The 12,631-nt window shown below is 43.7% G+C and overlaps 1 protein-coding gene across 4 annotated transcripts in view; it reads left to right on the top strand.

Annotated features, from left to right (window-relative positions):
* Positions 1–12,631, top strand: part of dclk2a (doublecortin-like kinase 2a) — a 38,943-nt gene that overhangs the window by 20,433 nt on the left and 5,879 nt on the right. The window contains exons 3-8 of one of the 4 annotated variants that reach the window (XM_076294360.1): positions 1,003–1,132; positions 3,232–3,339; positions 3,930–3,986; positions 5,189–5,283; positions 7,003–7,050; positions 12,083–12,161. In XM_076294360.1, the coding sequence (XP_076150475.1) occupies positions 1,003–1,132; positions 3,232–3,339; positions 3,930–3,986; positions 5,189–5,283; positions 7,003–7,050; positions 12,083–12,161 (517 nt within the window). The remainder of the gene's footprint in view (positions 1–1,002; positions 1,133–3,231; positions 3,340–3,929; positions 3,987–5,188; positions 5,284–7,002; positions 7,051–12,082; positions 12,162–12,631) is intronic. The other 3 variants (XM_076294361.1, XM_076294362.1, XM_076294363.1) reach the window with 3 other exon arrangements.

Raw genomic sequence — 12,631 nt, forward strand, 5'->3', positions numbered from 1 at the left:
CTCTCTCTCTCTCTCTCTCTCCCTCTCTCTCACACACACACACAGACACACACACACACACAAGTACACACCTGAGAATCAAAAAAATCTTTATTAAATGGATTCTCTTTCTTTGTTTCTTTCTTAGATAGATAGATATTAACACAATGCACACACGCACGCACGCGCGCGTGCACACACACACACACACACACACACACACACACACACACACACACACACACACACATCTACCTACACACACATACACACACATACACACACACACACACACACACACACACACACACACACACACACACACACATATATACACACACACAACTATGGACAACTGCAGGGGTTGCTATTGCCTTGGCAACAAGAATGACGAATAGGATCCTTCGTTCTGTGATGCTGCAGTCCCTGTACGGATACATTCTCATATCCTCCAAAACTCTCTCTCTCTCTCTCTCTCTCTCTCTCTCTCTCTCTCTCTCTCTCTCTTTCGAAAAGGATCTTTTAAACAGACACAGCTTCAAACAGAAAGACTTTAATTAAACTGTCTCTGTGCAGTGCCAGCATGTAATTACTAGTCTTTAGAAAGTGTTTTTAAAAAAAAGGCTAGACACGTCCACATGTACAGTAGCACAGCTTGACTGAGGAGATGTGGACTTTGAATAGGTCTGTTTGTTGTTAGGAGAAAGAGGGATGAGCTGTGAGTATATGGCATAATCAGCCTGGAAGTCAACTGTGGAAGTGCTTCAGTGTGGAAAATGAAGATGCTGAAACATGAAGTGCTCTTTCAGTAATCTTTGAATGACTACTTTTACTCATGACTGAATGACAAGTCAATGTCAGTCATTTTAATCCTGTGGGGATTAATATGAGCCATATAAATACATAGTACATATCCCCCCCTCCCAAAACACCATCTCAAATATATACTGTGCATTTAAATCCAATCTCTCCCACTGCCCCCCCCCCCCTTCTCTCTTCACATTTTACTCTGCCCTCCTCCAGATCTCATGCCTGCAAGACTTCTTTGGGGAGGATGACGTGTTCATCGCATGCGGCCCAGAGAAACACCGCTATGCCCAGGATGACTTTGTGTTGGATCACAGTGGTAAGGCTTCAGCAGCCTTTCTAACTGGTAGGCCTGATTACGCACTAACTTCCCTCACCCTCTCACCCTCTCTGTCATCCTGTCAACCCTGGAGGTCTCTCAAGGATCTTCCCAGTGTAGCATTTTCTCCACATGCACCTCCCAGAAGGCAGGAGTGAATAGTCTGTATTTGTTTATTTTTATTTATTTATTTGTGTGTTTGTGTGCTTTTCACACGTAAGTATGTGAAGCCCGATAGTCAGTACCTGCATTTTGCTGATGTAGTGATACAGCGATGCTTACAGTACTAACACATGACATTCACAACACACAGTATTACTAATGGCCTACAAACACACATGCCGTCACGCCTGCCTTCTACCAGGGATACAGTAGACTCAGTGTCTGTGATTCTGTCTCCATTCTACCAGGTATCCAGTAGACTCACTGTCTGTGATTCTGTCTCCATTCTACCAGGGATACAGTAGACTCAGTGTCTGATTCTGTCTCCATTCAGTGTCTGTGATTCTGTCTCCATTCTACCAGGGATACAGTAGACTCAGTGTCTGTGATTCTGTCTCCATTCTACCAGGGATACAGTAGACTCAGTGTCTGTGATTCTGTCTCCATTCTACATGTCCTCAGTGGCTGTTGTAGTGCTATCATTCCACCAACAATGTCCTTGAAAGACAGTTATGAACTGGGCGCGGTGATGACCCTTGTTACTGGACGTGACTTCCTTGGCGCAGTAGCCTCTACCTTGGTTAGTCTCCTAAGGATATCTGGGTCAGAGCACCAGGGTAGAGGTGGGGCTCGCACAGCGTGCTCTGAGGTCTTTGTTCCCCGCACATCCCGTGGCTGATTTTAGAGATAGCCTATTATTCCCGTGGGGTACATCCTGTTTGGGTGGAGAAATCTCTCACATTCACCACAGCACAGAGCTACTGTTAAAACCAGCCCTTAACATGCAGTCGTTTCCGTCGTGTCTCTGGCCTACTTCTCAGACCCTGATCCAGTTAAAGTAAACTAGGGCCTTTCCAAAAATACAGACATACTTTCATTCCTCCTCACCACAGTTTTTCTGCCTGTCTGTAAGTAAATTCCTCAAATAATCTCTCTGACAACCGTCTTAAAAGCCCGAGCAGATATATCTGTGGGAATGGTTCCATGGATTGGCTGTAGAACTCAGTGTTCAAAACATGTTTCTCTACATATACGTGCAGTAGTCTATATTTGTCGGATCAGATCAGCCTATTCTCAGATCAGATCGGATCAGATCAGCCTATTATCAAGTGAAATGGCTTGATGTGCTCTGACTTCAGTTCATAGTGTCAGTTACATACATCTGGCATGGGAAAGTAGCTCGGCAGAGTCAGCTCCACTCTTAAGCTTCATTCATCAAACTTTAACTAACATCTGCTGCAACTCACCCTCTGTAGCCCTGCTCTGCAAAGATAGACAACTGTATTTAGGCATCTTTTCTGGAGAGATGGGTCTTGAAATCCCACATTGCACACTGAGCACACACACACACACACACACACACACACACACACACACACACACACACACACACACACACACACACACACACAAGCACCATAGCCAAGTTCTGGACACACACCTGCTTTTCAAAACGATAGTCTTACTTGTGTATTGTAGCTTCATGCTCCCTTGCTGCGGTCATCCGTCATGTGTAAATGTGGCCTATGGGAGCCCATTTCTGCTTCCTCTCCCGTCCACTCTGACAATCCCATCCCATCAGAGCATGGCTGGGAATCACACCACTTCACACAGTGGTCAGATCAGCATCCCCTCTAAAGAGGAAATTGTGTTTTGGACCATACAAGTACCCTGATATGTGTGCACAAATGACCTCATGTGAAGTAGATTTAAGTATGAATGAAGTATTCACTGTTTGATTTGACTTGAATTTGTGATGCTGTGATAATGCTACTTTGTAATGGCGGACGTTCATAACTCTGTAGTGTCATCTGACAACGTCTGCTATTCTACTACTTGTAATATTGTATCTCAGTGTGGACAGATGTCTTGTGTGTGTAGACAGCCATGTGATAGGTGGGGCATGCTTGTTCCCGACAGCATCGGGAGGAGTTGGTCACTCACTGGACTTTTATTTCCTCCAGAGTGTCGAGTGTTGAAGTCCTCGTACACACGATCCTCCACTCCCGCAAGGGCTTCAGCAGGGTCCAAGAGCCCAGGAACCACACGCCGCAGCAAGTCCCCTGGGTCAGGTATGGTCACTGCCATCTTCATCATCATCATCATCATTGTCATGATAGATAGATAGAAACACACACACACACACACACACACACACACACACACACACACTCACACACTCACACACACACACACACACACACACACACACACATACAGTACACACACACACAGACATACACACACACACACACATACAGTACACACACACACACACACACACACACACACACATATACAGTACACACACACACACACATACAGTACACACACACACTTGTTTATCAGTATTCTTTCTCTATTTCTCTCAGCATATCCTGACTTGCTATTGTGTTAGTAGGCTGAAGTTTGAACAGATGAAATCACATAAAGTTATGAATATTTCATGAAGTGTTTCTCTGCTGTCGGGGTGTCATGACACTGGCAGCTTTACTAATTCATGTTTTATTAATCATTCATATCTTGGTGCCAAAGTGGCTTTTAAATTGTAAACCCACCTCCTCAGGTCTCTTTATACATTACTCTCCTTTTTGTCAGCCATCACTCTTTCATACTCTGTCTTTTCCTGTCTTTCCCCATCCCTCCCTCCTGTCTTTTTCAGTGAGAAGAGCCACAGGCCACTATTCTACCAGCAGTCAGTCACCTGTCAAGTCTCCCGGTGAGCACATTCTGACAGCACCATGCTGTAAATGAGCTTGTTCTGTTCCCATCTGCACAACGATGCTACCACATACTCTCCTCTCTGTGACCTTGTTCAGACAAACAAAGCTCCACAAGCACTTGACATGTTTGGTTCAGAGTCACACCACCACAAAGGAGACAATCGGGTGATTGTCACATACTGCACAGTGGCTGTTGGTCTCTGTCCAACACTAATGCCCTGTTCCCCCTGAAGCCTGACTGATCACTGCTGCCCTCAGCATCCCTCCCAGGGCCTCTGTCCTGCACACCAGACAACTCTATTTAAAGTTTGCCCTCTGGCCAGCGTCCAGCCTATACTCATACATAGCATCTGATCTGGGGAGCGACTCACTAAGGCCTCGGTCATTCAAATTATAGCTCTCAGTCAAAGCAGTTAGCCAGGCCATTACACAGAGCTTCAGCTGAGCAAGTTGGGACCCTTCCCAGTCTTTTGACACATATGGATACATATGGCACAGTCAATAAGGCCAACGTATTCTCTCTTCCTTTGTAACTGTGTTAGCTCCCATTTAGGAGAATTATCAGCCTGTTGGATGTGACTGGGTATCATGTTGGATGTTTGACCTGACACAGCCCAACTCCTGCAGTTCATTCATCTTTGTTCAAATGAATAGAATAGACACACAGGGATGATCTTCAAAGCTTCTGGAGACTGGAACAAAATACTCAACATGCCTTTAGTCTCAGTGCCATTCGTTAAATTGCTCCTAGCTCTGACTGAAATTATTAGTTAATTTACTGTGACCCTCACTACTGGCTACATAATGTCATTTATTGCACACAAATGCACTCAAGACATCTTATTTCCTCAGCAGTTGTTTGCTCATTGTGGTGTATAGTGAATTTGAGTTGAGAAATGACCCCAATGTCCTCATTCTGTCCTAACTTTTCACCCATGAGGTAAACCTAAGACACAGTCATAGTGTTTATTTTGTCCCAGAGCAGCTAAGCTCACATCCCTTGGACAACAGTTGTTCTAGAGGGACACTTGTAAGGCAGTCAAGAGAAGATGGCAAAGCTGTAGTGCTATGGGAGTGTGGAGCTATACTGTATAGTCATGACTCTGTGAGTGCTGCTCTCTGTGACAGTGGCACCACATGTAAGGACAGGGGAGAAAAGAGGAGTTGTGTTGCCATGATGTGATCTCTGTCTTTCTAGTGAATGGCATTCCCAGCAGTCAGATCTCCACACCTAAGTCCACCAAATCGTCCAGCTCTTCCCCCACCAGCCCTCGCAGCATGCACAGCTTCAAGGTAAGCACATCTGGCAACCAGCCGTAACCATGCCAACATGTATGCATATAGGATCAGTTAGCTCACTTGTTCCATTGGCCTGATGGTAACTGCAGAACAATTAGATACATAGAAGTAGCAACCAAAAAGTGTGTACAGGCAGTATGAAACAGTTCTAACAAAGCTAGCAATTATTTATATTTATAGTCCACACAGGCTGAAGTGCATCTTGTGCAAAATGCCAGCTCTGCCTACGGGCCAAAACTCTGAATGACAGTGCAGGGACAGAATTAGATCTTCAGTGTGACCAGACGTTGCGTGACCAAGCCTGCTGGCACGTACATGGGCTTTGTGAGTTCTTACATCATTCACAGACAAAGTTCAATTTGAGGCCAAAGGTAAATTTGATTGCATAATCCTCTAACCTCTCTGTGAGAAACTGACTTGGCATCCTCAAAGGCAAACTGGGATGCTACTATTTCAGACTAAGTGCTGACAGTCATCCCCTCAACTCAATTAGGTCTGAGTTCCCGCAACTTTTTATTTTGGTGAGAGACACTATGAATAAATGGGAAGATTGAGGGGAAACATCCATATGCTTTGGCTTATAGAGAGCAGGCTTGTTCTGGGGTTGGCCTATAGAGAGCAGGCTTGTTCTGGGGTTGGCCTATAAAGAGCAGGCTTGTTCTGGGGTTGGCCTATAGAGAGCAGGCTTGTTCTGAGGGGTTGGCCTATAAAGAGCAGGCTTGTTCTGGGGGGTTGGCCTTTAGAGAGCAGGCTTGTTCTGGGGGGTTGGCCTATAGAGAGCAGGCTTGTTCTGGGGGGTTATGTCTCTACAGCCATCAGCAGCACAAGGCAGTGAGCAAATGAACATGTCTATAGAACAGGAGGGGAGAGATCAGGGACGCTTCAGGAGAGCCGTTAGCTTTATGGATTACTCAGTGCCATGTTATATTAGACCCCCACGTGCACGTCCGGCCCCAGATTGGTGTCCTCTAGATTGCTGGACTGGATGAGATCCCTGGGGAGCCATGGATATTTGCACAATGTAGTCAGCGTTATTAGAACAGTTAACAGGATGTTGATCAGATAGAAACCAGAAACTGCTTATGTTGACTCTATAATTTCCTATTTAACTGACCACAAATGTCTCTTCATAGCCACATAGAGCATAAATCTACAGAGATGGCCATTCAGCACAGCAGTAATAGGAGTTCTAGTTTATCTGTGCAGTAGGGCAGATATCCCGGTTTCTGATGCTTCAATGCAAAATGTTTCAGTTTCAGTGTTGACTCCCAGAACTTATTTGAAGACTACAGTGACATGTATTGAAATGTTTAGCCAAGGAATGTGAGAAGCAATCCCTAGGGATCTCCTCAGCCTTGTATACTCTGTATGCTCTATCTCTGTCTCTCGTCTCTGTTTGTGTGCTGGTGGAAAGTGAGAGTTTGCTGAATTCCAGATATGGACCAGAGCAGAAACACGCACACTTGTTGAAGGATTCATTTTATATTAATATCAGTTGCCTTCCTAAAGATGTCTTTGCCAATTATTTATGGTATCTGAAGCCATTGTCCTCTCATCTCCATTGCTGTGGGATGCTAAAGTGAGTGGATGAGAAGGAGGCGGCTCTGTCTCAGTGCCTCTTAGCACCTTGTACCTCTGTGGAGGACAGAGCCTATTTCGGGCCTGGATGCATCACTGACACAGTTACAGAATTATCTTCCCACTTGCTTTTAGTTCAGCTGCAACACGCGGCTGAGGGAGCCTCCCCGATGCCCTGCTCAGGTACTGCAGTCTGTCGTCCTCCCAGTCGGCTGGCCGGCCCCGCATCTCCCACACCCGCTTCTGAGACGCTTCCGTGCTGCTGTCAGCCTCTCCTCTGCTCACAGACCACACCAGATCACATCTCATCACACCGCAATGACCTCATGGCTTTGCCAAAGAGCTAGATTGATAAGAGTCTAATGCAGATTGATAAGAGTGTAATGCAGATTGATAAGAGTCTAATGCAGATTGATAAGAGTCTAATGCAGATTGATAAGAGTGTAATGTTTTACCCAATACAAGACTGGGACATTTAATGCAGAATTACTGCTGTCTACATATGTTTTTTTTTTTTTATCATGTAATCATCAACACTGAAGAGTGTCCTATATTAAGCTATAAGGGCAGCATGCTTGGCCAAACCACCATTAATGTACCTTGGAAATCCAGAGTTCTCGCAAGAGCACAATTTGAATTTGCTCAGCAAGTCACTCTGGCAATCAGTAATGATGCTCATTACCCATGCCGTTGGAGCTGAGCTGCACCAATCACATCAGTGTATCTGATATAGGCGGGTCAGAGGCGAGCGAAACAGATTCCATAATCAGTCAGTAAACATTGGTCGTAGTGTTATCCAATTGCGTGCAGTGATATTTTTAAATGCATGCTTGGTGCCGCTCCTAAAGGTGGGCCATTTTCATTACTCATAGCCAGACCCTAAATCTTTCTAGATTTGGGTCTGGATTTCCAGGCTACTATTAATGGCTAATTTTGCATGCCAATTCCCTTCAGATAATATATAAGTATATATACTCTTTTGATCCCATGAGGGAAATTTGGTCTCTGCATTTATCCCAATCCGTGAATTAGTGAAACACACACTAATCCTGGCACAGTGAGCTGCCTGCAACAACAGCGGCGCTCGGGCCTTGCTCAAGGGCACTTCAGCCGTGCATAATGGTACGGGGTTCGAACCAGCAACCCTTCCGGTTACGGTTCGAACCAGCAACCCTTCCAAGTCTGAAGCGCTAACCAGTAGGCCACGGCTGCCCCTCAACAAAGATTGTTAAGGCGGAGCAAGATACTTTGTCGTAGTTCATGTCTATAGGCGCGAAATGGGGATTGAATCCTGTCTGCATAAAGAGGCGTGTCGATGATGTATTGATGAGCGTACGTTGCAAACGGCCAACAGCAGGATAAATAACCGGCGCACACCTGATATAAGGTTGATTTTCTCCAGACTGGAATGCTCAAAAATGCTAAAAATGTACCTGAAATGTTCAGAAGGGTTTGAGGATCATGAAAACGTGCCCAAAATTCATATTCCTAACTCTATAGAACCAAGACCTTAGCATATGTGGTGAAATTCTGAGCTATGCCCATAGACTTCAATGGAGCAGTCGCTGCCTCTGCTCTGCATAAAGGGGGATTTTGACCCCCCCTCGCGCGATCCGGGTTCCTGGAAGTGGCTCCTGATGAAATATCTTGCTTCGCCTTAACAATCTTTGCCCTCAATTCACCCTTCGCTAAGTCCCGCCCTCCTTAGTTACTGTTGCTATGCCTGACAAGCTTTACCCTGCATGTCTATTATATAGGGGGAGAACCGGGACTTTTCAATGAAATGTCATTTACAAAGACATCGTACCACACTGAAAGCTAATATTTTGTCACTAGCAACCTACATCTGTCCTCTGTCAAATACAGTTGGAATTTCAGCTCTGAACAAAACCGTTCATGAGTTATTTAGGCAGAAGTCGAATGTGCGTTTTGTTTCATTCGACTCTCCTGACCAGAATGAATGGAACAGGCATGGGGGACGAAAGAAGCTATTAGTCAGGGGCCTATGTGGTTTCTGTGGGTTTACAACGTTAATTCATTTACATATACATAACATATTAGATCTCACCTCCACAATTTTCTCATCAAAATCTACAACTAGTCTACTAGACCCTATTCCTACTCACCTTCTTAAGACTGCTCTCCCCTTTTGGATAATGTTTTGCTCTAGATTATAAATAATTCAATGCTATCAGGGCATGTACCGCAGTCGTTTAAGACATCAGTTATTAAGCCCTCCCTCAATAACCTAGCCTTGTACCAATACTGGTCAGCGCTGCCTTTGACACCATAGACCATGACATATTACTACTTAGGCTTGACAATTTGATAGGCATTAAAGACTCAGCACTCTTTTGGTTTAGATCATACCTTCCTAACCGTCAACAATTTGTACAGGTCCATAATAAACCATCTACCCAGATTATGGTAAAATATGGAGTGCCTCAAGGCTCAGTATTGGGGCCCCTGTTGTTTAGCAGATGATACACAACTATACCTCTCCATAAAACCTGATGAATTAACCCTGTTAGCCAAACTTGACACATGTATAAGCGATGTAAAGACATGGATGACAAATAATTTCCTGCTTTTGAACTCAGATAAAACAGAAGCTGGATTTTAGGTTCTAAAAACATGAGGGATATCCTATCCACATCACAGGCTACATATTGTGATCTTTCAATGACCTCATCCACAAGTGTTAAAAACGTACAGTAGGAGTTATAATTGACCAGGACCTAGCACTAAATAATCACATAAAACAGATCACCAAAAATTAATTTTAACATTTAAGGAACACTTTTTTTAAAGATAAGGAAGTCCTTATTCTTACCAGATGCCGAGAAATAAATCCATGCTTTTGTCACCTCAAGGATAGACTATTGCAATGCTATTGCAATGCTATTACGCTGTCTGTAATAATACCTGTCTAAAGAGCTTACAGTTTATACAAACTGCAGATGCACACACACACAAAAAATATGAACATATTTCCCCCATCCTAGCATCTTTACACTGGCTACCTGTTAAAAGTCATTGACTTCAAAATATTACTTATATCTCTTGGTTGATTGCCTGCATTGAAAGAGGACATCTCATGAAGACGCTCTTTTGTCTGCTTCTGACAGAAGAAGCACTTATCTATGCTGGCAGCAGCTGCTGCTGAACAAGTGTACAAAGTCCCTCTAGATGGACTTAATGCATGGTGTTGCTGCAGGTTCAGAAGATGGTCTACCACGTCTTTTCTGAAGACACTGAGTCCTGCCTGCTTCACATGATTTCTAGTAGCGAATCTTAGCATGCTGCAGATGCACATTTTACATAGATGCAGATTGTTACAGGTGGATTTCCTGTGCCAAACTGCTTTGTTCTGTTAACTGCACTGTAATGTTGTAATCGTTGGCTGATCTGTGATCACCATCTCCATACTCTCTCATGGACAAAAACAAGAAATTTGGCATATGTCTCTAGTGATGGGTCATTCATCAGTCCACACATATCTGCCACTGGATACATAGCCCAAAATCTGTTTCTTTTAGAATATGTGTGCCATCACCTGACTAACAGAAAGACATACCTCAGAATATGACCTAACTAGATTGTGCCACCATGAACTATGAAAATGTGCTTGCTCAAATGTAGAAGGCTAGAAGGTCACTAATATCACCAACCATTAAGAACAGAGCACTATGTGCTTCAGGTTATTTGATATTCTAAATTTTATAACTGCCAGCTATCAACAGCCAACTGTCACTGCTAGTGTCTCTCTTTCTCTTTCTCTCTCTTACACACACACACACACACACACACACACACACACACACACACACACACACACACACACACACACACACACACACACACACACACACACACCTGTCTGTTTGTCTATCTGATCCTTTTACCCTTTCTTTTCATCACACTTACATAGGCTACGGAAGGCCTTACAGACTTCAGCTAATACTAGCTATGTAAAAGTCTATTAAACTTGATTTAACAGAGATCTCTGCACTTTGTGCTCAGAATTTTAGGCACAATTTTTTGTTAAAGAGATCAATCATCAGCCTAAAAATGTTTTATAATGTTGTATTGTTTATGTGGTCTACTTGTGCACACTACCTTGTAAAATATCTTTGCTTTTTGGCACCAAACCCTATACTATAATACCAGCAATGTGAGGTTTATGGACAAAACACCAAATTTGACCTTTTCTGAATTTGACCTTTGATTTGCGTCCTTCAAAACCTTCAAAAAAATTGAGACATTTTTTTTTACTCTTAAGAACCCCTAGAACAAAGATATAATACTCTCCAAAAATTAACATGCGAATCCCACAAGCCCCCAAATTAGACACATACCGGTAGGCCCCCCTACTATATGTACTTCCCACAACTTCAATATTTGACAACATATCATAAATGGTACTTCAAATAGGTGTTATTTTAAATAGATTGCTGATGGGCTATCCATCTTGGTGAACGTCTGTTAACAACTTCTTGCTGTCATCGTGAAGCATGTATCTCGCGGTTATGGAAATATCATGCAATATGCCATTTTTTATAGTTAGAACAATATGTGTTCCCAATTATATCATGTTTCTATAGTGTAACATGTTATTTCACTGTGTCTTTACGTGGGTTAGGGCACCACACATCCAAATAAGTGCCCTTCATGACCCACAGGCCTTCAGTCTCCACAGGTTAACATTGCAAAACTCGAAAAGCTTGTCAGACCTCCCGTGCCTAGTGACGGGTTGCTAAGCCATGATTGGCATGTGGCGGTTTTCAGGTGTGGCTGAGCGAAGGGTGAATTCAATGATTACGTTGGAAGCCCCTCTCCATGCTCTGTTTATTTGCATTGTGGCTTTTGGCCCAGAGTTCTCTTCTGCCCTGCTTCTGTGCGTTGTGGCTTAAGTCAAATGACTGATTTGGTACTGATTAGTTTTAAAAGGAATTATTTAAAGGGATTCCCTGAGGCAGTGGGATGATCTCTGTCAATTAGTGTGCACCCGATAAGAATGATGTTAGTATGATTGGAGTTGCTGTGCTCTTTATATTAAATGAGTGATGTGCTGAACACGGCCCCTTACATTTGTAGGCTTTATATTGGCCAGGTTAGCTGTCTTTCTTTCTTCTCCATCTCTAGTCCTATGTTTCTGTTCCTCATCATATGCACGTCACATTAACCAGGAACCTTTCTCTCTCTCTCTCGGCAGATTCCTCCACATCATACTTCAGCCTCCAATGTTAATGGTTCAAATGAGCAGCCACCTGCTAACAGTCTCAGTCCTGAAGGTAATGCATTGATGTATCATTCTCTCTGCTTTTCTCTCTTTCTTTCTCTGTTTCTCTTCCATTCAGTCTTTCTCTCTTTTCCATATTGCTCTGCCCACCATAAACAAAGAAGTCATTCCCCCAGCATGTGTCTCTGAGATGGCCCTAACGTCCTGTACTCTACTTCTCTCACTCTCTCTTCTCTCTCTCTCTCTCTCTCTCTCGCTCTCTCTCTAACATGCTTACTCTCTCTCTCTCTCACACACACACACACACACACACACAAACACACACACAGACACACACACACACACACACACACACACACACACACAGTGCAATGCTGAGACAAATCTGCAGTACCCACGAGGATAGCCTGATGAGAGAGCTGTAGCAATGTGACCTTGGGCTGTTCTGCATAGCACCCTCTGCAGTGACACTGTAGGCTACATTTTAGCATCAATTAGATTGACTGTAGATCCTAGCATCAG

Source organism: Alosa pseudoharengus, unplaced genomic scaffold, assembly GCF_046254945.1.
Source record: "Alosa pseudoharengus isolate Yale_2024_CS ecotype anadromous, Long Island Sound unplaced genomic scaffold, YU_APseudo_1.1 YU_APseudo_1.1_scf_2, whole genome shotgun sequence".
Lineage (NCBI taxonomy): Eukaryota > Metazoa > Chordata > Actinopteri > Clupeiformes > Clupeidae > Alosa > Alosa pseudoharengus.